Source organism: Strigops habroptila, chromosome 1, assembly GCF_004027225.2.
Source record: "Strigops habroptila isolate Jane chromosome 1, bStrHab1.2.pri, whole genome shotgun sequence".
Classification (NCBI taxonomy): domain Eukaryota; kingdom Metazoa; phylum Chordata; class Aves; order Psittaciformes; family Psittacidae; genus Strigops; species Strigops habroptila.
The window spans coordinates 2390383-2417965 of record NC_044277.2 but is presented as its reverse complement, the minus strand read 5'-3'; the positions used below and the strand labels follow the sequence as shown (position 1 = coordinate 2417965).

The 27583-nt window shown below is 48.1% G+C and overlaps 1 protein-coding gene across 7 annotated transcripts in view; it reads left to right on the top strand.

Moving 5' to 3' along the window:
• Positions 1 to 27583, top strand: part of ADGRB1 (adhesion G protein-coupled receptor B1) — a 290268-nt gene that overhangs the window by 69153 nt on the left and 193532 nt on the right. For all 7 annotated transcript variants that reach the window (XM_030496436.1, XM_030496423.1, XM_030496399.1 and 4 more), the window contains exon 2: positions 11881 to 12801. In XM_030496436.1, coding sequence (XP_030352296.1) covers positions 12054 to 12801 — 748 coding nt within the window. In that variant the 5' untranslated portion in view covers positions 11881 to 12053. The remainder of the gene's footprint in view (positions 1 to 11880; positions 12802 to 27583) is intronic.

Genomic DNA, 27583 nt, shown 5'->3' with positions numbered 1-27583 from the left:
CTCAAGGCCGAAGTTCCCGATTTACGTGCAGATCTGGGTAACACAAGCTCCCTCATTTGAGGGGGTTGGAACTGGATGATCTTAAGGTCCTTTCCAGCCCAAACCATCCTATGATTCTATGTAGCTCCAACTCAGAGGTCCACCTGAACCAGCAAAGGTGGTACTTGGATTTGCTCCCCATGGGGAGATCTCTACCATCCCTCAGTTCTTCCAGTGGAACCCAAAAGAACAAACCCTTTGCTGTTCATATCCCTCCGAAGCTATTTCTACTCTCGTAAATAAATGAGGGGTTAAATGCAGGCACGAGTGTGGTCCCGTGATCATTCAGAATGCTTAATTACTTGCATGCTCCCCAGTTCAGTTTTGGCCCAAACCGGTGCCAGGACACAGTGTGTAGATGGCTGAGCCAAGGGACTCTCTCCCACAGGTCTATGGGATGGGGCCAGCCCGTTTCACAGGGGAGGAGAGCTGAGGTGTGCGGCTGCAAGCTGTGCCATGCTTAGCGCCAGAGCCAAAGAACAGCCCCTGCTCTGTTTCATCTAGCAGTATAGACATAGCCTGTGGAGACAGACAGCAAAAGGGCAAATTAGCATTTAGCTGGCATGTGATTTTCTGTTCTTCAGGAACAAAAGGAGGGCCATCTGCTCATTGTGTCTCGCACGAGATGAGGGCTTTCGTTTGCAACCAACCTATGCTGGATTTCAGCCTCAACGTAAAGATGCTGCAGGCCCTCCAAGTATTATCCTGGGAGACAGAGGGCATCCACTGTGCCCCATTGTGCTGGGTCAACCTACCCTTTGGGCAAAAAGACCCAGTGATCCTCATCTCCCGGCACCTTCCTAGAAGGACTGCTGATCTCTCCTGCATTTCCTGGCTTACTGGGGCTGCACATGTGGGTTTGTCATTGCAGGGCTGCCCGGGAACACTTGAGTCTGTGTGTGGTGCTACCGTATGGTGAGGTTTCTCTAAACAGTGCTGGGCTGGAAGCAGGAGGAGCAGTCTCAGAATCTTTCTATGGAGGCAATGGGAAATAATTGCCCGCACATGGCTTTGTAGCTGAGGTCCCCTCCTAGGTCTTGGGTCTTGGCCTGCCTGTTGTCTGTAGACCTCCAGCCCCCCTCCTGTTCTCCACTCCAGTACTGCCTGCCTGTTCTCTGAGCCAGAAGCGAAACTCCATAAAAATGAAGGAGCATGTGGAAATCACAGACTTTGCTGTCATCCCTGTGATGAAGCATCACCCGAGCCCTTCTCAGAATAAATGTAAGCCATCCTCCTTCAATCCTTCATCTTCACCAAGGCTACACCCAGACAGCTAACAAACCCCATCCCCAAACATTCTTAATGCTGCACGAATCACTCCACAAAGTCTTCCATCATCTCTGTGATTTAACAAAGCCTAAAGAAGTGAGAAGAGTGGAGTGCTTTGCTTCCCAATAACCCCTATGCTTGCCCCTCACCACTAAGCTATCTTCCCTCCCATGTCACTGCTCTCAAGGGTTCCTGGAGAGAAGAGTGAAGAGGGGAAATGGGTACATCTGTCTCATGCAAATCTTGGACTGCTTGTCATGATGCTGATAGATGAGATGCAAGGAATAATCCAGCTCGTTAGTGCCTGTGCTGTGATTGCAACCCTCTGCAAGCCTGTCTATATTTGAGCATTTTAGGATTTTTTATCATAGAATCATAGAATGGTTTAAGTTGGAAATAACCTGGATAGACATGGATTCATAAACTAATAGACTCATAAAATCATAGAATCACAGAATCATAGGGTGATTTAGTTTGGAAGGGACTTTTAAAGATCATCTATTCCACTCCCTTCCATGGGCAGGAATATCTCTCACTAGAGCAGGTTGCTCAGAGCCTTGTCCAACCTGACCTTGATCATCTTCAGGGATGGGGCACTCACAGCTTCTCTGGGCAACCTGTTCCAGTGCCTCACCACCCTCATCATAAAACATTTCTTCCTCATATCCAATCTAAACCTACCCTGCTTCAGTTTATCGTTACCCCTTGTCTTGTCACTACAGGCCTTGGTAAAAAGCCTCACTTTATCTTTCTTATATGCCCCCTTTATACATAGAAAGACAGCAATCAAGTCTCCCTAGATCTCTCTTTTCCAGGCTAAACAACACCAATTCTCTCAGCCTGTCTCCATATCAGAGATGCTCCAGCCCCTGATCATCTTCGTGGCCTCCTCTGGACCCGCACCCACAGGTCCATATCTTTCTTATGTTGGGGTCCCCAGAGTTGGATGCAGTGCTCCAGGTGGGATCTCACCAGACCAAGGCAGAGGGGGTAGAACCCTCTCCCTTGACCTGCTGGTCACGTTCCTTTTGTTGCAGTCCAAAATAATCTTGGCTTTTTGGGCTGCAAGTGCACATTGCTGGATCATGTTCAGTTTTTATCCACCAGCGCCCCCAAGTCCTCTGCACAGCATTGCTCTCAATTCATTCACTTTCCAGTCTGTATTGATGTTGGGGATTGCCCCGACTCAGGGCTATCCAAGTCCATCTGGACACACAATGAAAGACTGAAGGAAAGGCAAAGAACAGACACTTCCGAGACTGGCAGTGGCATCCAGACCATCATGTTTAATAGCAACTGATGGACTTGTCCTCCACACATTCTCTAATCCATTTTGGCACTTGTTTATAACTTTAGCCTCCACAGCATCCTGTGGCAATGAGGTCCCCAATTGAATTATGAGCTGTGTGAAAAAGTACTTCCTTTTGTTTGCGTTCAGCCTTTGGGGTCAGGAAGGATGGTTTTCTGCGTCATGAGGCTTAATTCACTGCTGCTCCCCATGTCCCTCAAGGACCTTGGGGAAAGGTGCTGTGGAAGTGCACATATTTATCATTCTTTGGTTTTGTAAGTTCAGGTTACAGCCTTCTTCTGCTGAAAGGTCATGGCTGGATCCAAACCCACTGAAACTTGGGGCTCAGGTATTTCTCCCCTCTCCATGCCACTGTGTTTGCCCATATTAATGTGATATCAAAAGACATCAAACCCCTGCATTTCAGGCTGCGCAGAAGCAGATGGAATCACTCCCATAGCAAGCACAGTCCTGTAGTTCAAGTTCTCTCGTGCTGCTCACTCTGTGAAGAGTGAAACTAAGGCAAAGGATGGTCACAGTTCTATTTTACTAAAAGCACCTGTATTTTAGCTGCCTGTTGTAGCCACAGCCTGAACCTCCATCTTCCTCCTGCTGAGAGGTACAGGGAAATTGCAGATCTGAGCGATACCATCTTGTGGTCCTTCTGTGTATGATTTAAAGACACCCTGGCTGGGCATTGGAAACTGAATGCCTAAAATTATGAGCTGAATTCTTGTTGTCGGAAGGGGAAACATTCCCAATCCAGTTTTAACTGTGCTGAGACTGCAGCATTCACAAACTGAGCACAGTGCACCTTCAGGGTTGCTGTAAAATTGGACCTTGATGTAGTGTTTCTATCTTTTCCCAGCTGCTGCCTAGGAAGTCTAAACCCATCATCAGGGTAGTGTCAGTGTTATCAGATAGGAAAACTGAGGCATAGTCATTGCGAGAGAGCATGAAGCCATGGAAGGAGTCAGAAGAAGAGCACACAATAAGACTTATGTACATCCAGGGCTGCTCAAAGGCTTCTGGTTGTGGTCATGCCCTGTTGCTGATCATCCCCAGCCATGTTAGGAGCTGGAAGACACCAAAATAGAAATCGACTTTCCTGGTGCTGGGAGAAGCACCAGGACTTGTGCTTTCAAGCACTAGGGCTTGAGCCAATGCAGATCCTTGTCTGGAGCTTGTTGCAAACACAGCTGCTCGGGCATCCATCCCCTTCTCCTTCCTTTCACCAGCTCAGATCCAGGTTGCCAAGGGGTAGGCAAAGGGCCAAATCCAGTTGATGTGCAGTCCCAGGGGGTCTGGACTGATCGGGCAGGAGCAGAGATCCAGCTGCCTTGGCCAAGGCACCAGCTTTTCCTTTGTTCTCTGTAGCCTTCTCTTCACCAGTAACTCCAGAGGGCCAGGATACAGCCTCAAACACTGTCCCATCACTGCATACACATCTCAGGGAACTTCCTGGCAAGATTTTGGCCCCAGCCAACAAGAACCATCCCAGACCATGGCTGGGCACAGCTCAGGAGAGAGAATTAAGCACTGTGGCAAGGCTATTCTGTTTTGGGGATAGGCAATTTAGCCACATGGACATGAGCTATGTCAAGGCTTTTGGCCCCAGAGGGCAGAAAATGAGCCCTGGTGCATATGATTTGTGTTGGATGCATAAATGAGCAGCATCAGGGCATGGACTGAGCTCTGTCTTGTGCATGTGTAACCCTGTGAATGGTAAAGCCCAGGTTTGGGTTTGCCAACCATGGCTGTGCCTGTGAAAGTCTGAGCCTCCGCATGAACACACATTCCCCCTCTAAACACCCCCTCTCCCTGGGGGCTCCCACTTAGCTCCACAGCTAATGCCACTGCTTTTAACCTCCAACTGTACTTCCAATCAATTGCATCCTGGTCCCAGCACGAATGAGCAGTGATGGAAGCAGGCCGGTCCCTGCCTGATTTCTGTCATTCATTAGGATGACCTTGCCCTCACAAGACCTCTTGTGTAATCCTCACACCCAGGAGCAGGGTGGGAGCATAAAGGAAAAGATCCCAAAGGGATCCCTGGATAACTAATGGGTAGGAATAAGACAACAGGGGAAGGGGGAGTTTTCTAGGATTTGCTGGTGTAGAATCCAGGGTATTTCTGGCAATGTGCAGTGCTCCACGGGTGGAATCACTGATGGGGATGGATGGGAACTAGGGCAGTCAGAGGGTGATGCTGGCATGGAGGAAAGGCTGACCTTACAGGGATCAGATGAGTTGTGTATTCCTCTGGGGATGAGGAAACACATGGGAACAGAGTGAAGCAATACCTAGCCTTAAGTCACAACAGGTTGTACCTTACCAGCGTTAACTGGTGTTTAAGTCTACTTTGCTATTGGGAAACTGAGGCAGAGAGAGATGTAACAGCATGACAACCTCCATCAGCTGCCTTTAGCCAAGAGACCCACAGGCTCCTTGACTTTGCTATGTGATGCCATCTAACCCATCCCTATGTCCTGCAGCCCCTGAGAAACTTCCAGTCCTGGTAATATTCCCAACAGGCCATGCCAGGCACATTGTATGTGTGTAGAGGAAATTTAAGGACAAACACAGCTGCATCTCAGGCCAAGGTGATGTTTAAAAGACACCAAGTAACACACAACATCTGTCTGAGGCTGTGTTGGGCCCAACAGAAGGTGCTGCAAAGCCCTGGGCCCATTTCCCTCGGGCAGCCACATCTGGGACCAAATGGAGCACATCTGGTCCTTCTTGTCTGCCAGGCTTTTCTCTACAGCAGTTTTACTGGGTTTTAGATTTTAGGGTCCAGTCTTTGTGCTCAGCTGCCTCCTGATCCCACTCACTATAAAAACCCCATGTAGAGCCAGGAACTGAGCCAGAACCTGCCTACACCCCTGCCTGAGAGTTTTAGCTACAGACCCATCTTCAATTAACATGATCTGGAGGGGAGAGCTTGGTCTTTAAGGTAGTTAATTTCTTCTTGGGATGAAATCCTAGTGGGTTGGGAATGAATCACTATCTTCAGCACTTTGCTGGAGCATTTCAGGTCACAGAGCACTAGAGAAAAGCAAAGGATGCTTCTTACATCCATCTTTTCAGGTGAGAAAACAGAAGTGTGGATTGGCAGAGATGCTTAATTGAGAGTATGCACAAATGCTGGAGCCAGGATTCAAACCTGGGACCTCTTGCTCCCCCTGATAGTGTCTCCTCATCTGGCTAGTGCTGAAGGTGGAGATGGAATGGTTCAACTGAGTCTTACGGGCTCTGGAGTTACTTCATTGTGGTTGAAAGCATCTTGGGGCATCCCAGGATGACCCATTTCTATGTATTGCCCTCCCTTTCTCCAGATCCCCTCTTCCAGCCTTTGAAATTGAAGTGGGACCATGATGCTGACCCACAAGCCAATCTCCATCACAGGATCAAGTATTTCCCACTCTTTTCATGCTGTTCCTGCAGGATGTTATGTGTCTGCTGGAGTCCACCCCTAAAGCAGGGGCTTTTCCAGGTTGAAGCTGAGAGACATTTGGGATGAAAGATGCTGGTGTATATCAATATCATTTATTAACACAGCAGGCAGGTGGGAATCAGGCTTTCTCTGCAATACATCAATCACTACAGTGGTAGAGCAAATATGAGAGGCCCATGCAGATACCTGGTTTTGGCAAGTGAAACAGCAGCAAGGGAGAAGGGCTGCACCCTTGTCTATCTCATTAGTTGAAGGCCCCTTGCCTGCTTTCCTTTGCTTCCCAAAGGGATTTGTCTGTCTGAGTTCAGCTCTCAGTGTTTGATCCATAGGCACATCTGGTGAGACCAGATCCTCGTGTGGGGAGGTCCAACTTTCCAGGTTATGGTATGGTCTACATCTGAAAACCCTCTCCAGAGAGTGGATGCACGCTGAAGTCAGGATGGAACCTAAAGGATTTCCCAGTCCTGCAATACCCACCAAGTCATCCTTTTGTGCTTTCAGGTCTTAGTTTTCACTAGATTCTGCTTTGCTAGAAAAGAAGCATGAATCACTGTAGATAAACTGTTGCTGGGAATAGCTAGAGTCAAGTAAACACTCATAGAAAACAGATTCTAAGGGTAATGGATCATAAAACCTCATCCTGAGCACTGATTTTATGGAAGAGGCACTGCTCCAAGACCTGTCCAAGCTCCGTTCCTCTCTGGGTGCTACCGGGGTGTAACTCCTCTCCTTGCAGCCCTTGCACTGCAGCCACAGGACAGCCAGGTTCAAGCCCTTCTTTACTCTGTGCGCTGTGGGTTTACAGATCCCACTGTGTTTTCCAGGCATTTCCACTGTGCTTTGCTCACTCTCCTCGGTAGCAAAAAGATTTCCAAGCAGTTGCAGCTTCTTTTCTCTGCTAGCAGTGAATAACAACAGAGCATACTCATTCCCAGTGTTTTCTCACAGCGCCAAGGGACTTAAGCTTTCCGGGGCCAGGTGATTTTCTGCCTCCAGCAAAAGGGATATTTGGTTTGATACCTGGGGACTTCTTACAAGGCAATAGGAAGCCCCAGGAAAGGAGGATTAGCTTGATGAGAGTGGTTTTCACCCTGCTGGGATGTCGGCCGTGTACCAAGGTCAGGAGAAGGAAAAGCAGAGGGAGGTAAATCGTGGACGGCAGCCGGTGGGCAGAGAGAGGGGAGTTGGGGCATGGCAGAGATAGTAGGAGCAGATTAAGGGGAGGGAGCTGGGATTGGTCCTAGGGGTAGCAGTGAGGAATGATGCCCTTTCTGCAGTCACTGTTTTGACTTTTTCCCCCTTTTTTTTTGGCTGTGGAGAACGTGCGTGTGTGTGTGTGCGTGTATATCTAAGAGTGCCCTCCATTGGCCAGACTCAGGCTGCTGCACCAAGATCCCTGTGTCACCAGCACAACGGAGGAACGTGGTGGATGCACAAGCAGGGAGGTTGCGCTTCCCGCACGGGAGGACTCTTTATAATGCACAGGCTCTGCAAAGCACGGCACGTTGCAGCATTCCACGGGCTCCTCCTGCTCCTGCAGAGCTGAAATCCCTGTGCTGGGGCACAGCTGTGAAGTTGAATATAGCAGTTCGGACATGTCCATCTGGAATGTGGTGGGATGGGGTGAATTGGCATTTTGGGCTCTTCAGATAGAGGGTGAAGGCAGCTGTAGGCAGAACCAGGAGCTATTTTCCTGCAGTAATGGTAGACCAAGATAATCTGGGTCTGAAGCTAAGTTTTCCACCACCCTCATGTCCCTGCTTACTTTCTGCATGCATCTGTATGCCCCATGCATACCCCATGCTCATCCTGGGGATGCCGGCAGCATGGGACATGTGTGAGCAGGGAGGGATTAGAGCATTTCCTGACTGGAAGCAGCAAACAGCTCACTATGGCTTTCAGGGCCCAAAATTCACTGGAACCAGTACAAAGTGGATGCTTAGAGCCCTTGGGCAGCTCAGATGCCAATTGTAATGTGATTCAGTCGCTGTTTGATGGTGTTTAAGCTGTGAAGGTCTGTCTGGGGTTGTGTTTCTGAACCGTGCCTGTGCTAATGGGTGCCAGGATGGGATGGCAAATACTCAGCAAGAAGGTAGAAAAGATTACCAGGGCTCTGCGCTGTGGTGTGAGGGTGCAGGAGCCGTACCAGTGTTTCACATCTCTTCATAACCCTCTACTTCCTCATCTCTAACTCCTGCACAAAGTAACCAAGGCAGAAGGGCCATTGGAACCCAAGTTGTCAGCCTCTTTCTGTGAGTTGCTTGGGATGAACAAGTTCTACACACAAAGAAGTTAATTTTTACCCTTGCTTTGTCCTTGAGGAATGCAGGCAAGAGATGGCTTAAGGTAATCCATGATTACCTGCTGTCCCCACGCTTTACTCCAGAAAAGGCTTCTCTGCCAGACCAGGCACAGGACTGGAAGGAAAGGCAGGAGGGTTGTGGCATGTCCTCCAAATTGGAGCCAAGGGATGGGATGTTTCCCATCACACAAATTAACAGGAATAACCCAGCTCCCTAGACACCAGCTGAGGCAGCAACCATGGGAATATGGGCAAATTTGCCTGTGTGCCATAGGAATGTGGTCTCCAACACCGGAATAATCTGTCTTTTCATGCATTTAATATCACTTCCCCAGCTGCAGGCTGCAGCCTCTGGTATAAGTCCCCCTTGGGATTTTCCTGGATTACAGTGTAGAAGATGGATCCCTCCACTGAGATGCAGCAGCCAGTCAACTGCCCACTGCATCTTCCCTTCCCTGCCAGGTCCGACACGTGTGAAGCCCAAGATCCAGGTGCGGAGAGGATTTTGCCTCTTCGCATATTCTGCTCCATGTAAAGATCCCCACTTCAGCAAGAATGAGTTGAAGGCAAAAAAATATGTTTATGTTCCTTCTGGTGAAACCTTCCAGATGGGATTGCGTTCAGGGGAAATCAATCCTGAGACCTAACAACCGGAACACTGCGTCCCATTAATGGGTCTCTTTAGCTAAAGTTTGTTGGCTTTTACAGTGCTTTTCCCAGGGAAGGGGCAGTGAGGGGAGATGTTTTGTGCTCGTTGCATCCTCATTCAACAGTAGGTCTGTGGCCAGCGTGAGAAAAACAGGGATTGTGGAGAGCAGGAGGCTTGGGCTGAATCCCATGCGCTGAAGTCACCATTAGGGACTGGATCGCAGTGTAAAGCCTGTCTCCTAATCAGCTCGTTGCTATGGAGGCACTGCTGGCTCCTGCTTCCAGCCGGGAAAGGCAGGTTTCCTCAAGGGCTGGACCAGAGGTTAAGATGATCCTTGGCTGGCTTATCAATACAAAGGTTGGATAGACTTTGGCTTTGCAAAGGTTGTGCCTGCTTACAAACAACACAGAGCTACTCCAGCACTGCCCTACAGCAAGGGAGAGTCAAACCAGCAGTCCCTTTCAAAGCTGAGCGAGCACTCTTGCTAAAGCAGATATTTCACTTACTAAAGCAGATATTTCAGGCATTCACAATCATTTACAGGCAAACCCCTCCTGTTAATCAGGATGGCCTCTCTGGAAATTCATAGGATGCTTTGTTGATGCCTGATGCATCCCCAAAGCAGGCTGTGTTCCCGAAATCCGGACCTGGAGGCAGGCAGGAATCTGGCATAGGAACGTTTGCACTGCAGAGCTTTGCAGGCTGCAAACCACTGTCAGGAGTGGGGAACCTGAGTCCTAAAAAATTTAAGTGCAAATGCATTTGGATTCCACGCTGATTAGTGTCAGGTCCATCAGACACTCAGGAATCCGCTGGCAGGGGCTGCAGTGATTTGGAGCTGGGATGAAACACAGTTTGCAAACAGCAGATCTGGCTTTCGAGTCGCCTAACCCTTTCTTCCTCAGGAAAGAAAGGCTTTTGCAAGCAAGAGGAGATGCAGAGACCAAACTTTGATGAGGAGCGAGGAGAGAAACCAAGGGGTGAATGCGGAGATGCGTTTGACTTCTGATCTTTTCCCAGATGCACAGGATGGTCTATGGGCTTCATCTCCTGGTTTTCAGCCTCTCCTGGGATTGGCTTTAGCTGCTTGAATTGTAGATTTGTTGGTAATTCATATGGCTGCTGTGAAAGCTTCCTCTGTTTGTGGTCTTGGTAAGCAGAGCCTGGCTGGGGTGGGAGATGGCAGGACTGGTAAGGAGAGATGTGGACACCATGGGTCTGTGCTGAGGGTGAAGAGCTGCAATGAAGAAGACGTTTTCCTTCCTTCCTTGCAGTAGGTGCCTCTCTTTATGGATTTTTACCCTAATTTCCTTCTGGCAGTGCCACTGTGCTCCCTGATCATGGAGAAATGCATCCCACATGATCTGAATTGCTTTGGGGTTGCAGCCCAGGTCAATGTTAATGTCTCAGGAGTTGGGCTGCTTGCACTCAGGCTTCAATGCAGAGTCTTTCACTAACCTGTGGACCACGGAAGCTCCTGAAATTAAGGCATCAGCCTGACTTGGTAGGGGAAACCTTCCTCCCAGGGGGCTGATCTATCTTATTGGGCAGCACCTCTGTTTTGGAGACAAAAAGAGCTGCAGGGCCAGGGCAAGCCTCATCCAAGGGGAAACTCCAGATTTCCTCTATCTGGGGTGAGCCTATAAAGCAGGAAAGGAAATGGCTGGGACGGTAAGAAGGAAAAGGTGCCATGTCTCTATGCCCCACACACCGAGGGTCTGCTCAAACTCCCAGTCAACCCCTGCATCTGTTAATAGGTCCTCTTCCCAAACATGGGGTGCACACTGCATGGGGATGGAGTACAAAATGAAGAGAGTCCTGCTATTGGCAGTGTTTCCCCCTCTTTCTCCTCCCTGGAAAGAGGGGAGAGGGAGGGAAGAAAGAACAGGAGGGTCTTCTTGGAGGGATAAGAAAGGGAGGCTTGCAAGAGTGCAGATGGCACAGGAGTCTCTTTGGCATGGAGGGGCCCAGGGGCCTGGGAAGTGGCACTGAAGAGGGAATCTGGGCTATGAAGCGTTGCAGGAATGGGTCCATAGGGAAATGCAGGATGGATGTTACTGTTGCTGAAGGGGCTTTGGAGGCTGAAGGAGATCCTTGGGGCTGGCAGGAAGGAATCTCACTCTCTAGAGGTGTTCTATGCCCAGCTACAGTACTGCAGGCTTTGGGGTGTCTTGCGCACAGGGGTGAGAGGAAAGGTGGCTGCCTGATGTGGGAAGACCTAAAATCTGCCTCTGTCACTCTTTTTAGCTCCTGTACTGAGTGCATGGCTCTTGTCCGGGCTCAGGGTTAGACCAGGGTTGGGATACTGAACAACAACTCCCTTGTCTGCACTGGTTTTGTGGAAGGGGATGGAGGAGAGAGAAAAGGAAGGACAGAAAGAAGTGAAGCAACAAGGGCTGGCAGAAGGAAGAGAGGAGGCAGAGCCCAGCAGCCAACTTCCATCCTACCCCATCTAGGTGCAGCCTGGCTCCCTTGGGATGGAGAGGGGTGGAATCTCCCTAAAGAAGAGATAAATGATGTTTGCTTTGAGGAGGTGGTTAGAAATCACTGCAGAGGCTCTGCTCAGCCTAGCAGAGCAACACTGCTTGACAGAGGGCACTGGGAAAGCAGGGTCACAGCTATGTTGTCCACCACTGTTAGTCCTCCCTGGGGGTTAAGACATCCCAGGGATGGGAACAACCTCAAACCTAGCATGAAGATGGTGATGTGGGGCTCTATCTTCCCAATGGGATGTGCTGGGACTGGGGCTGCTGTGTGGATTCTCAGCCTCGCAAAGGGTTAATAAAAACCCAAACAAACCGCAACAGAAAAAAAAGACCAAATCCCAAATCTCTTCTCTTTCTCTCCCCTCCTCCTTCCCTTCCCTTTTTTTCCAGGTGTTGCTTATGGCCACAGGAGGGAGCTCAAATCCAGACATGGGAGTATTGGCTTGATTTCGGATCCAGAGCCTCTTAAACTATCACTTTTCCTCTAAGCTGGTCCCTGTTATGTCCAGGATCTGGCGCCTGCTTGACATTTACTTTGAGTTCCAGAGGACCAGAGACCTAGGATGAGGAGCATTGGATCTGCCCTGAACCTGCTTTTGGTATCGCCACTCTACTTTGTGTGGACCGTGGTCGCTCTGGACCTGGCACAAACTCCCTGCACCACTTTGGTCCAAGGGAAATTCTTTGGGTATTTCTCCTCCTTTGCCGTCTTCCCGTTGAACTCCTCTCTCTGCTCTTGGATTATCCAGAACCCTGACCCTCGGAGGTACACTTTGTACATGAAGATCCTAAAACCTACCGGCATATGTGACCACCAGCACATCCGCACCTACCAGTTCGACTCCTTCCTGGAGTCCACCCGCACCTACCTGGGCATGGAGAGCTTCGACGATGTGTTGAAGCTCTGCGATGGGTCCACCCGCTTTGCCTTCCTCCAGTCCAACAAGCAGTTCCTCCAGATGAAGCAGACAGCACCACCAGGCGTGGAGACATGGCCCATGCGGTGGAAGCCCACAAAGGCTCAGGAGAGGGACTTCTCAGTGGAGTACCTCGTGGTGGGCAACAGGAACCCTAGCAAAGCCGCTTGCCAGATGCTCTGCAAGTGGCTGGACGCGTGCTTGGCCATCAGCAGCAGCTCCCATCCGTGCGGCATTATGCAGACCCCATGCTCTTGCTCGGGAGGGGAGGTCCTAGATCAGGCCAGTGAGATCCTGGGGCTCACGAGGAAGAAGGAAGATTGCTATAAGGATGGAATTTACTTGGAGAACTGCATGAGCAGCCCTAAAGACAGCAGTGGAGCGGAGTTCCTGGGTGAGTGGAAGGTGGTTGGAGGTGTTTGGGAGTGAGGGAGGGCTGGTTGGGTTCTCCTCTCCAGGGTGTCACACTGTCCCCATCACCTCTGTGTCTGAGTATATGGATGACCAGTATGAAAACCTTATTTCCTCATCGATAGGCAGGTCCGGTAACCTTCGGTGGCTCTTTATGAGCCTGCAACTGGAATTGCAAAGCAGCCTTCCTCTAAACACACCCCAAATGGTTTCATTCATTCATTGTGCCTTGCTTGTTGTACTTCTGCTGTCTCAGAGAAGCTGAGGGAAGATTCTTACCTGAGGGTGAGCAGTCTTCCAAAGTAATTACAGATATCCTAGAAAAGGCAGGATCTAAGATACCTCCTGGGGCGGGCTGTGCTCAGCAGCCCTATCAACCATTTTAATTCATGGGGAAAACTGGATTCCTGGGTCTGGATTGAGGGAACAGCAATGAAAGGAACACTCATTTTGTTCTCAGCCTTATTTTTCTTCTGGAAGCTTTCAGACAGAATACTGCCATGCTGCTTCTATGGGGTTACTTGGTGCCTTTGCTGGCGTTCATTCCTGTTTCATCAGTGTTTTGATGGTGATCTTGAGTATGGTATAGGCTAGAAAGGGACTAGGGAGGTGGAAGAGGGATGAAAAGAAGGGCTATGAATAAGGGTGAGATGCTCCTGAGGTCTGATCTGGGCACTGGTTTGGGGAAGGAAATGGTCCTTCCAGACATCCGACATGGTCTTCATTGGTGCTACAGTGTGATGCAAAGCAGAAAGGAACTGGGGGGGGTCCAAAAGTGAATCCTTTATATCAGCGCCTGTGTCAGATCCGCTCTGATGTGTTTATTCTCAGTTCTCATCCCACCTGCCAGCATGTAGGTTATGTAAAGCGGAGGTGTGATGCTAAATGGGAATCTGGGAGGCAGGGAAGGGAGCTTCCAGTTTGGCAAGGTACAGGATTGCACCTAACCCTCACCCCAGAGTCTCATCTTCTTCACGTGCTGGACCAAAATGCCCTCTGCCACCAGGAGAAAGCTGGTATCCATCTACGTCTGGACTCTGGGGCTCCTGCATGGCTTTTACAGCCACCCCCAGCAAGTAGGGAATTGCTTTAGGCAGGGAGAAGGAGGCTATATTTGCTTGCAGTAGGAAGCAGGTTACCAGGCACAGCTCCAAGCTGTGCAGCATGATTTTCTTGCAGCCCGCAGTCTGGCATTAGCAGAGAGATTAATCTATGCTCAGGTACTAGTGCTTTCCTCAGTGTATTTGGGGGGAGATTTTGCTTCTCACTAATCTGTGAATCAATACATGAAGGCACAGAGCCGAGCCATAAATCCTGCACATTAGCTCTTCAACCTTCCTCAGTGGTATTCCCTCTCCAGATTCCGGGTTTCTTTTGCAATGCCCTTTACTCCTGTGTGAATAGCTTTTGAGGAGCATCATGCTTCGTGAAGTCATGTGCCTTGGGTTTGCTTATTGGGTGGTTTCTCCAACCCGAGCAACGCGACCTTTCTCATCGCGACCAAAGGTGAAATTTGAAATGAGATTTTCAGCAAATCCTGAAGCATTCGAGCTTAATATTGGCTTTTGTAAAGATCTCTCCTCGTCCAGGTCGAGTGCTTGGATGTTCCCAGAACATAAATATGAAAGAGGCTCAGCGGTGGCTGAATCAAAATCCGTTTTGGGTCTCAAATATTTGTAGATCATTTTTTTGCTGGCTGCTCACATCTGCTCCGTATTGAAGACACAGAATTATCAGCCTCACTGGTGGGATGCCATCCACATAGAAACGATGCTTGCAGGGTGCCCAGCCTCTCCATGTGCTGCTCTGTCTGTCACTGTGTCTGTTTTGATTCTTGCAAAGGCTTGATCAGGAAGATGGAGGCGAGATCCAATTTGGACAGAGAGCCAGCAATCCCGTAACAGCATTTTGTGGGTGGAATATTTTGATAGGGTTCCCAATTTCCAAGTGCTGATGCTGGTTATTGCTGTCATTGTTGTCCTGATTGTGTTTGTAGCATGTTTTTTCTCCTCTGAAAGCTTTTTTCCCCCCCCCCCCTTGTTTCTTTCTGAGTCATTTGTTTTTTCTGGGCCTTTCTTGACACTTTCATCTTTGAACAAATGTGTATGTGTGTGTTATACTAATCCAGCCTGATGACTTTCAGGCACAGAAGGAATTGCCAGATACTCAGATACCATCTCAAAACGTGGAGCCTGACTTTCCCTGATGTGTCTTTTCTATATCTTGGATATTTCCATACCAAATAGATGGGTGAAAATCTACAGATCTGCCTTGGAAGCAGCCACGCTTTGGCTCACAGTCTGTGGGTGAGATCCCTTTGAGAAGGTTCACTTCCCATCCCTGGGCACTGGTGTATCAAAGGATGGAGAGTACGTGTATATGGCCGTGTGCTAGATTAGGTGGTGTGTGAAGACACTCAAGAGCAGGCTGAGAATAGATCTATTGGGCTGGACATTGGCTTCGGTGGCTGAAGAGCAGAGATGGGAGATAAACTGCTACCAACCAAGACCCCAGATGTCCTGGCCATGGCTGGAAATGGGAGCATGACCCTTTGCTCTAGATCCCCTGGGACTCTCAAGAAACAGCCTGATTTCATGCATAGCAAATAAGTTTAGACTTGGTTCAGGTAGATAAGTGATGTTTGTGGTCATTTACGAGTGACTTCACAAAGTAACTCCACTGAAGTGACCCTGCCTTGTCTGCATCATCTGTTCTTCAATGTCTGGAGGTAGGAGAGGCTGCTCCAAACTGCTTCCTGGTTTAGTGAGACACCCTTTTTGCACTTGCTGTCCCACGCAGACGTTGTAGAGGTTACATAGGACGGTGGTGGGAAGAATCTGTCAGGGTGCAGAGGCGGCAGGAGATATTTCGGTGTCTTGCTGCACATGGAGCTTGTCCTGGTGATCAGCAAGACGTGCTTGGAAATGTATTGGCAGTAGGAGCCATATCTCCCCATATCTCCCCCCCTTTCTGCAGCTACCTCCAAGTGATACTCCGGCAAGACTTGAACAGGGAATCTTTTTTCTAGGAGAAGACAATTCAACAGGGGAACTATTTTTGGCCTTCATGAGTTGTCCCTTGGATGACTCAGGCAACATAGGAAGAAGGCAGAGAGTGGTTGTAGATCCTGATGTTTAAAGGTGAACTCTCTTTTAGGAATGCAAGGTGGTATTCCTGGAATAGGCCCCCACACTGGTTTGTAGTAGGAGATCAGGGGGTTGAAATGGGAAAGCTTCCTGAAACATGGAGACTTCATGGCTGAAAATCCTGGTGACCCTCCCAAATGTGAGCTGGCTTCACTGCAATCAGAGCTGGAGCCTTAAAGGGATGCTGATGTGACACTGTAATGAGAGAAGGTTAAATGTCTGCTGAGTTAGGCACTTAATGAATGTCTAATTAGTCTTGTCCCCATGTAATCTGTTCCTAGAAGGCCATTGCAGTGCTGTCACATGTTGGTGGCCCAAAGAGATAACTAGCATTCTCTGGTCCTTCTGCTCTTTATGGCCTCATCTTGAAAGGATCCAACATGCTGACTGCAAAACAGGGTTAAATGTGTGCCCCTGGAATATATTTGCTCCTTGGAAATGTAGATGGCTTCAGAGCTGGGGGGATTTTTGTGATGAATGAGTCTGGTTTCATGTCTTGGCCAGAGAGTTTAATGAATTCATTCCAGCAAAGAACTTGAAACTGAGATTTAAATGGAGCTTCTTAGTTCTCAAAAAACCCCTGAACCAAGATATTGCTGGTGTGAAGTGCCGGGGATTTTCCTGCCTCTTCTGCTTAACTTTTCCATTCATTTGCTGTCCTCATTGCGCTGAACAAATGCAGACCTTCCTTCCTCACACATGCTCATCACTTCACTTCTGTTTTGTTAGTGGTATTTCACCTTTCAGCCCTTAGATGTTTTTCTACCTCTGTATGCTAGATTAAGAAGTCATACAGCATCCATTCTCTCCTGTTTGAAGAAGCATTTATAGACGCATGAGCAAGTTGCTTCTTAACCTCTGCTGCATTAAGTAGTCAGAACTCCATAAATCCCTCACTGCAGGACACATCCTCCAAACCTCAGTTGTTGTTGGGAAGCTTTGCCTCATACTTGGCCAGTTCTGCTGCCCAGAACATGATGTCCCCTCAGCAGGGCTGAGCTTCTGTCTGGACCTATGGCTGAGTGACTGCTGAAGAGGGTCAATGATGTGGAAGAGTGGCTAGAGGCATAGGGACAAATGAATGAATTGCCATCCTCCCTGCTGCAGGAATCATGTTCTGTGGCACAACTCTCCTCCTCTTGACTCTTCCCCAAGGGCAGGAATAACATGACAAGTAATTTCATATGTTTTTTGTGAGCTTTAGTGACCATTAAAGCTCAGAGATTGATAGGGAGCTGTGAGTTATTGCCCAGGGGCAGGCTCTCAAACCTCTCCTTGACGTCTTCAGCTCCTTTACGACACTGTGTACAACACTCTACTCTTCCAGCAAGAGTCCCCCAGGCCCAAACAGCAGCTGAGCTTGCAGAAGAAGGTGTTTTGCTTTGGATTTGCCTCCGTTTTGGATTTGCCAGCCAAATGGCCAAGGGATTTGGATGGGTGCGCTTTCATCGCCTCTCCTCCTCCTGGCAGGGACTTGCTGCTGTTTGGGGAAGGTGTGCTGCTTTCCAGCTCCTCGCTTCTCCGTCTGTGTTTGCCCCTGCTGTCTAGTCTGTACATCCTTGAGAGCAGAGCTCGGATACAGTGAGACATCACCAGTAAAACATGGGGCAAGGAAGGGCTGGGTTTTGTTTGTGTGTAAAGTTCTCCTGTGCTACTCCCCTAAAAGCACTGTGGATTTTACCTGAACCTCCCCAGCTTAAGCCCAGACCTCATCAGCTGTGAGTAAGAGCTGATACCACTTCACAGCTCCTGGAGGAGGAGGTTGAACAGGGCCTGGCACTCGGCAAACAGGTCACCTTGTCCCCTGCAGTGAAACCCCACTGGACCCATATGAGGGTGTCCCTTTTGCATGCAGTCAGTGGGGTGTTTTATGGATGAGACAAGTGTGGGCAACTCCTTCCTGGGTGCTGAAAAGGGGAGATTCTCACTCAATTTAAACACTCAGATCTCTGTGATCTGTACAAGCCCTGCCCGCCCCACGGTTTTCCTCTGAAGTCATTAAAGACCTTACAATTAGAACAGAACAGAAGAGAACAGAATGCAATAGAACAGAACACTTTCAGTTCTATTTCACTTTCAGGTTCTAAGGAACCTACAATGATCACCTAGTCCCACTGTTTAACCAGTTCAGGGCTGACCAAAAGTTAAAGTATGTTGTTAAGGGCATTGTTCAAATGCTTCTTGAACACTGGCAACCTTAATGCAGCAACCACCTCCCTAGGAAGCTTGTTCCAGTGTTTGACCACCCTCTTGGTAAAGAAATGTTTCTTAATGTCTGGTTTACACCTCCCTGGTGCAGCTTTGAACCATTCCCACACATCCTATCACTGGATCTCAGAGAGAATTAGGCATGAGCATAAGAGTAACTGGTCCTCCCAGTGGCAGAGCAGAGATTTCCTGTGTCTGTGCTGTTGTTTCAGTGCTAAATCCACTAGTGCATGTGTCTGAATGAAGATGTCCTATTTGGAAGATGTGGGGGGAGAGGAAAATGAGCAAAGTAAAGTTCCATTGTGAACCCAACAGCTTGTGGACATGATCACAATGCAGAAACATCAGCAATTACCGTCTGAATGTGCTACTGTTGTAACAGGGAGACTAAAGGTGGAATTAACATCCAGTTGCTGAGGGATTTTCACAGGCAACTACTCCCATTACTGCTATGAGGGGACTTTCACCAATGGCAGCCTAGTGAAAGGCTCAGCTTTTCAGTTACGCTTTTTGGTTTAGTTTAATTTGCCATTGTTTAACATCCTCTCGTATTCAGGACTCATAGCAAAATGTTTTGTATGGGAATACAATAGTTTTGTAGGGGAATACAGGGTGAAATTTAGATTCAGGGAAACACAGACACCAGATTCAAAATTGTCACATCTGCAACTGCTGAATATGAGAATGGGGATGGTAGTTCCAGAAGGGAGGGTGGACAGGGACACTCCAGGCCCTTTCCACCACCCATCCTGAAAATCTCATGTATTTAGGCAATGGAGCAGGCTAAAATGGAAAACATTGTCTTTCCAAGAGGATTAGTTCCATGGAGTTTTTCCTGTGCCTGAGTTGCCTTTGAGGTGCATGACCTCCATGGGTTTCCTTGGCACTGAGCTCTGACCTGGTGGATCCTGTCTCCCATAGAGGATACAGCTCTGGAATCTCTCCCAGGTTTCCTTGAAAGAGAGTTTTCCCTTTTTCAGTGCTGGTTTCCTCTATCCAGATGCAGCTCCCAAAGGCTTTGGGCGAAGCCAGGACTCAGCAGAGATGGTGCTTAACCCCTCTGCCTTAGAGATCTGTCAGACGTCAGATCCAGGAGGAGAGAAGGGCTCTGACCTTTGCCTAACAGGCTGGGATCAGAGGCTTAGCAGGGCTTAGAGCTTATCCATGAGTACTCTGAGAGTGGACATGGGTGCTCTAAGCCACAGCAATTGCTTTCTATGTTGGGCAGAGCAGTAGCTCTTCCAGAGCATCACTATCACCTCTGCAACTCACCTCTTCTCCCTTTCTTTCCTTTCCCCATTCTGATAATCAGTGACATTTTGCAACCTCTATAGGTGCTGATTCTGTCTCTTGTGAGCCCTTCCTCCCCCAGGACATTACTGAAGCAGCTTGGGCTAAATAGGTTAGAAAACTGCTTTGGGATTCTCAGCAGGTATTGTTTAGCGTGGCACTTGAACCTGGGAAGGATTCAGCAACTGTGTGTCCCTGGGTGGCTCTGCCAATGTCACCTCCAGTCCTTGAATCTCCATACCATATAGCGCAATCTCTTCTTGCACTCGCTGCAGACAGCAATCTGATACTGATATCCTACACTTCAGCCTTCCATCAGGGTGAAACAACCAGGCTAGGAAAGGACGTCCTTTAGCACATCATCAGAATTGCAGATCTGTTAGGTTTAAATAGATTCTTCTTTGTTCCCTGGCTGGAGTTTTGATAGAGCAATAATTGCCACACACCTCATTAAGCTGAATGCTCTCAGTAGGTCTTGAGTGGTCCGTGCCATTAAACAGTTACTGGCTTGGGATATTCCCAGTGTTTAGAAGCAGTGGGAAGGGAAAGGACAGGGAAGCCTCCTGTGGAAAGTGGGTTGCTCTGGTAGGGCAGTTGGGTTTTCCCATCGTTTTGGGGGCAGTTTGAGCTGTTTTCTTCCTGTTTTGATCCACACAAACACCAGCAGCAATGGGAAACAGGCACAAAGAGGCTGGTGTTGATTCCTCTAAGTGCTGTAGCAGTTTGTGTGCATGGAGATGATACAGCAATAGATAGGGGTGTGCAAGAAGTATGGCAGGGTCCTAAAGCACAGGGATGAAATTACTATCAAACAGAAGGGAGTCAGATCCCTCCTTGTGTCCTCTGGTAGGATCAAGATCAGTGGTGCAGATCCCTGGCTTTATCACCTTGTCTGGATGAAAGAGGGATGCTCTGGTCTCTGCCAGTCTGGATGTTTGGTGTTTTTCTGGATGCAAGTTGATATTTCCCCATTTGTTAGTTTTGGGGGCAGGGGGTTGGGTATCTTTGTGCTGAAGGTGCCCAAACCAAAGGAAGACTGAAGTTTAGTGTGTGGTATTGAAAACAGAACAAACAGCTAAGAGCATGAGTGCTTTCACTACATGGTTTCACTGGTCCTGCTTGTGAATCTAAAGACTGAAGGATCAAGATACAGGTTATTGGCCCCTTGGCTCTTGTTGAGATCATAGGACTGATGCAGAAGAGGACCTAGACAGAGTTTCTGCTTCAGGATCTACTGGACGCTGGGATAGGACATAAAATCATAGAATCATAGAATGGTTTAGGTTGGAAAGGACCTTAAGATCAACTAGTTCCAACACCCTGCTATGGGCAGGGACACCTCACACTAGACCATGTCACCCAAGGCTCTGTCCATGGGGTACAATCACTTCATCATGTGTCTTTGTGCTTCCTATGCCCTAGATTATACCCAACCACACGAAATGCATTATTCAGTGATCTGTGAGCACTTCATATGCAGGCCTATGTGCTGCCCCATGTGCCAGCTGGGTAAAATCGAGGTCTAGTTTTGGTGTCCCCTTCCCATAACTTGGCTTTGTTAGCCATTTTCAACTAAACTTGGTGGTCTGACCAAGACCATGGACAGAATCCCATTTCTACTAGTTCTGTGGTCAGGAGTAGAGGTGTGGAAGAAAGGCATTGCAGGGCATGTGCCGTGGGGAAGACTGCAGTGCAGGTTCAGGTTGGCCATCAGAGACCTCTAGATGAGTCCAGATTAGAGCCCAAATGGGGAAGGAAGAAGCTCTGTTGTACAAAAGGCTTCTTGGCTTTAAAGTTAGTGCCTGTGTGGGGCTACCAAGCTAAAAGACAGAGATGCTGTGCACGTGTATCTACCCACAGGCAAAATGGTCCTAAAGAAGAAAAGATGCAGGGACCAGGTCAGTCCCCATGTAACTATAGAGAGGTATTTAAAGAAATTATTTTTCATGCTTCTGTTCTTTTGGGACATGGAGGAGCTCAGGAAACCCCTTCAGGGAGCTCAGACACCTATCCCAACAGACCCACTACAGCTGAGGACCCATCAAGGAGAACAACAGACCTCAGGGGAGAGCCAGGATGGATCCCACCAGCTGTCAGGGCTAGCATGGCTTTTATCACTTAACAGCTCTTGCATGCAATGTACCACTGCTCAGTGCCTTCCCTCCTACAACCCTGGTGTCCCTGCCCCACAGGGCAGTGTCATGCTTTGAGCCTGTTTTCATCAGTGCTAGTGACAAGTTCAGTGGGAGTTTTGTCTTGGCACAATGCGGTACCTTTACTTGCTGCGAGGCGAAGTGAGGAGTTAAAAGCTTTTCCAAGCCTTTAAGCACAATGACCCATCTTCTTTGCTCCTCAGCCTGATGTATCACCCCAAACTTGCCATTAGGGATGGAAAAGTGGCATGCTGTCACTTCTACTCTGAAATGTTCCCTTTGTGAATAGTGGAAAGGATGAAGCCTGATTTCCTACCATGCGAAGTCCTGTATTCCCCTACTGTGACAGTCTCAGCTCCTCTCACTGCTGCTCATATACAAATCTTTCATGACCCTCATCTTCCACCAATGCCTCTGGGCTTGTCCTGCTACCTGCACCCTCCTGTGTCCCCTAGTCATGTTCTGGACAGGAGGTAGCACATCTGGGGCATTGCTGGCCTGGATGGTTTGTGAAATAAACCAGATAACTGCTGTACTAGCTATGTTTTTGGTGAGTGGAATCACTTAGGCTGACCTCATGCTCACCAGAAACCTTCGCAGACTGAGCATCTTTGGGATGAAGTTAGCCTCAAACATCAGCAATTGAAGAAATATAAATCAGGCCTGGAAAGGAAACCTGAAATAGTGTTTTAGTGGATGTCCTGGGACCTCTGCCACATGGTCCCATTAGAGCCATTGTGTTAGCCTGCCTTTGGGGTTGCACTTTCTCTCCTGGAGCTGATGATGCCCCTGCGCTGGGTGCTGGAGGCAAAAAGGCATATGAGAAATGAGAGTTATACCAAGAGCAGAGCAAGGGGAGGGCCAGAGTTTGCAATATGTGTTGAGTAACAAACACAACGCTGATCCATGGGGCTTGAATCTCTTCAGATATCAGCAGTGGGTTCTCAGAGACACATCAGCGCCCCAATGTACTTACTAGTAGAGTAGCCACGACCCAGCATGTTGCAAACATGGGCGATATGTGAAATGCCTATTTACTCTGCCTCTAGGCATTGCTTCCTTAACCGGTCCAATATGATTTAACTCATGCCTCATTTAGCTTTTACTTCCAGCTGAGTATGCTGCAGGTCTAAACTGGGACAGGTAGAGAAAGGAACAACCTCTTGTCCAGGCTTGCCAACTGCTTCTCCTCCTGAAGCAGAGGCCTCATGTCAGTTGGTGTGATGGGACGCTTGATGGTGTGTGGCTATGAAGGGGAGCATCAGTATGAATGGAAGCCCTTTGAGTACAAGCCCACCATGTGCTAACCTTTCTCATAGCCACAGGGCTGATCTGCAGAGTCTTTCTTGCTATACAATGCCAAAAGCAACTGATGTGCAGGTCCCAGCCCTGGGGAAACATCTGGGTCACAGAGCAGGAGTGGGTCTTGCTCTCTGGAGCAGGGCTGAGTAGATAGGGGTGAGCAGGAGGCCTTGAGAGAAGCGCCATACGTAGCGCTGGAGGCTTAAAAGGCTTGTGGAGGAGTATTTGTCTTACACCTTTTCTCTCTGATTCAACAGAGAGCTCCTCTCAGTGAGCAATGGGTGGGGAAGGCAGGCACTGTGCACTTACAGAGATGGGTTTTAATACTTCACTAGGAAAAGAAAAGAAAAGATGATGGGGGAAAGCCAGAAGCAGCAATTATACAACATGAATGGTGGAGCTGGGTTTCCTTTGCTTGACTGAGAGCACACATCAATACAGGGAGAGGAGGGAGTGAAGAAGCAACAGCCAGCAAGTGTCTACCCCTCTTCAATGGTGCAACCATGAGCTTGTGGAATGCCCAGACCTGACAGCCTGTCCATGCTGTGTCCTTCTGACCTGGTGTGAGAGATGCAGCCACACCAGCAATGCAAAATCTCACCCCACCTCCTGCATTATCCTTTCAGCAAGCTGGGACACACACATCTCTCCATAGAATCATAGAATAGTTTGGATTGGAAAGGACCTGAAGATCACCCAGTTCCAACCCCCTGACATGGGCAGGGACACCTCACACTAGACCATGTCACTCAAGGCTCTGTCCAGCCTGGCCTTGAACACTGCCAGGGATGGAGCATTCACCACTTCTTTGGGCAACCTGTGCCAGCGCCTCACCACCCTCACAGTAAAGAACTTCTTCCTTATAGCTAACCTGAACTTCCCCTGTTTCAGTTTGAACCCATCACCCCTTGTCCTATCACTACAGTCCCTGATGGAGAGTCCCTCTCCAGTATCCTTGTAGTCCCCTTCAGATACTGGAAGGCTGCTATGTGTGGTTTATCAATGGGACAGCTTGCAGCACCTATCCCTGCATCATGCATGCTGGTTTTTGGGGGAGTTTTTGGAGAGTTGTGGCTTTGGACACTGTTGGCTGCTCTTCAACATCTCCACTCTTGCCTTCCCCACATCCCAGCACAGATTTGAGTACGTACGCACAAGCCCTGTGCAGCAGATACAGAATCATTCAAGTGTCTCCAGTTGCACCCTGGTTTGTACATGCAGAAACGTACCTCTGACTCCCTTATCCTCCTTTACCCTCTCTACTTTTCCACCTTGAAGGCTGTTTCTTGTTACACCAAGACCCTTTATATGCTTTCGAGGAGAAAAGTGGCTTTAAGGCAGGTGTTGGGATGCTGACCTTCATCTCACTGTCCGATCTCTCCGCTGTGTCTGTGAAGCGGACAATTGTGGCTGTTCTGCTTTTGCAGGACCATTGCATTGATGAAGTCCTCACTTCAAAAGGCAGCACTGACAAACCCAACAGCTTTGCCTACCTCACACTTTTATTAGAACTCTATCTATTCACTATTGTTCCTGCTCCTTCCCTTTGTACCTTTCTCCACCCTGACCCTCTCGCTGCAAATGAACATCTAATGTCAGCAGGGGAAAATGCATTCATTCAGCAATTAAATAATTGAATGCTCCTCAGGCAAAATGAACTATCTCCTGCCTTTCTTGTGTTTTACCACGTCCCCCCCCCTTCTTTTCCTCCCTTCTTTCTTCTTCCCTCTGGTGAGACAAGGCTGCAATTCCTGAAAGCCATTTTAAATATTCATGTTTTAATTAATGGACTTTATTGCATGAACTCTAAATAAGATAATAAAAAGTCTGCCTGAGGCACAACACATTGTTTTGGTTGTTTGTTCTTGAGAGGGGACTAAGAAGTAAAAAGCTTAATATGTTTCCTCAACAGACATTTGAAAGATACACAGAAATCACAGCCATGGGTCATTTAGCCAGTGGGGTCTTCATAATCCCTGTGCTCCTGAGTATCACTTTGCAATATGCCATAGAATCATAGAATGGTTAGGGTTGGAAAGGACCTTAAGATCATCTAGTTCCAACCCACTGCCATGGACAGAGACATACCTGAATAGATGGTTATTGTAAGGGAAAAGAAAAAGAAAAAGGAGGAAAGAGAAAAAGGCACCAAAAAAAGAAAGGGGAAAAAAAATTGCTTTTTCTTAATAAGCTCCATCTGAAAGTCTTTATTCAATTCTTTGTTCAAGTGGGGAAACTGAGGCACGGAGAGGTTACGTTTCTTGCCCAAAGAGACATGGGACATCCATGTCCGGAGACCTGAAGCACCTTTTCCCTGTTGTGGGGTGAAATCCAAGCAGTGCTGGACCAGGTCCCATCAGCGGTTACCTTGGTGCAGCTGCATTTGCAGGGCCCTGGCTTGAAAGCTTGGCTCCCAGTTGCTATGTCATAGAATCATAGAATTATTTAATAGTTTGTGTTGGAAAGGACCTTAAGGTCATCCAGTTCCAACCCCCTGCCATGCACAGGGACACCTCACACTAGACCATGTCACCCAAGGCTCTGTCCAACCTGGCCTTGAACACTGCCAGGGGTAGAGCATTCACCGCTTCTTTGGGCAACCTGTGCCAGTATGGAGCATGATGTAAATCCATGAGCCTCTTGCAGGGACTGGTTCCTCTGGACAAGCACCAGTCTCTGCAATAGGGAGAGGAAGACAGTGATTTGCATCCAAAGGATGCGCAGGTAGAGATGGAAGCAGAGCTGTGAGTGTTTGGGGTTGAATGCATTCTTATGCTAAACCTGGAAACTGAATGTGTTGGTTTTCGTTTGGATGATGTTTTTGACAAAATAAAACAGAAGGAAGGTTTGGACCAGTCCCCTTCCCCAATATTTCTGGGTTGAAAAGCCCAAATATTGACTGTACATTTCTGCAATGGAATTTTGCTTTTATCGAAGACAAACAAGTCGATCGAATGCTTGAATCTGTGAAACATCTGGTATTGCCAGTTATGTATTTTTGCCAAAGAAAGAGGAAAGATAATGTTAGCTGAAACTTTCATTCTATGTGGGTGTTTTCTTATGGTGCAGCATGCTGAAATTCATTTTATATTCTGAGCATGTCATCTGTGCTGCATGACATGGGCCTCTGCAGCCAGTCGAGCTGTGGTCTTATGCTTGGAAGTGGTCCTAAGGATGCTGGACCAGAACCTCATAGGGAGGCCTATGCTTTATTCCTGCATCTTCTCATGACCTTGAAGAAGTCAAGGCATTTGTGCACATGGTGCACTTCATCTTGTTCTTATCCTCCTTTTCTTTCTTTATTCTGACTCAGATCTTGAAAGCAATTGGCACTTTCTTAGAAAACAGATGTACAATGCCTAGCACCAGAACTCCCTCAGCTGTGATGATAGCTCTTAGTAAAACTAGATATAAATAACCAGAATAGTTAATAAATACTCCAGTAGTCGCTCTGGTTAAAGTTTGGTTGTGGAGTTACTTCTCTTTTAGGAAAAAGATCCTCTCTTACAGGGTGACACCTTAGCATTGAGGCAGCTAAAAAGAGAGGGATCATCCAACATTAAAGGAGGCAGGTGGGTGGTGCAGAGAAAATATCTTTAGTCACTCAGTGTAGGTTTTCAGTGCTATAGTGATAAACTACATGGTGCCCTGAGGATGTCTCTATCTATCACATTGATTACTCCATTTGCTACCTGCCTACCAGTGAGTTTTTTTCATCCTAAATCAGCAAAGAGGCAGAGTTCACCATTATCTGCCAAGGTGCAAAGATGGGGGCACTCTGTTGAGTTGACTTGAAGGGCTCTGGCTTTACACCAGGATGAACAATCACGCAGGTAGGCTGGTCTTAATAACAGATTGTCTGGTGGAAACATCTCCATTCTATCTTCTGAAGATGCTGTCACCTCTGTGATGCTCCATTTATAAACTTAAATATGTTGGACTGTTCTTGCTTGTATGCTGCCTGGTAATAGCTGGAGCATCTGATGCTTCTCTTGGTGTGAGATACAGGTGAGCAAGTCAAGGATCCACACTCGTCTCGTGTATCAGCAGAGCTGGAGGTGGTTTAACAGTCTAAAGGCAGCCAAGCATTTGGGGAGCCCAGTAAGATGAGTGAGTCCAAAGTGAATATCCTTGTTTAATACTTTCAAAGCTTTAATGACAGCACTGTGAGAGATCATGTAATGACAGGAATTAATTTATCAGCATATATGTCTTAGGATGTGCCATTGGATCGCAGATCTCCAAGCTCAGTTTGATCATTATTAAATCTGAGACATCCATGGCAGGAAATGCTGATCTCTTTAAACCATGAGACCTGGCTCTCATATCTTGTTTAAGTTGTCTTTCTGACTTTGAGCAGCAAAGGATCTTGGTGTCCTGTGTGCTATAGTGACTAACCCCATTCATCCCCAGTGGAGACATTCACATCTCAGCAAGTTACCCTGAGCTCCCTTCTTAGTCAACAAATTGCTGCTTGCATGTGTGGTGGGTATAAGGGCAGGCTTCATCCTATCCCAAAATAGAAATCAGAGGGAAGGAGTCAGGATCTTTAGCAAGGATGGATAAGCTGATTTGGAGGGTGAGTAATGGTGGCATCTCAGCTTGAATGCAGCCTTGCCACTGGCTCTAACTGATTGTCTTTGGGATTAAATGGGCCACCAAGGAT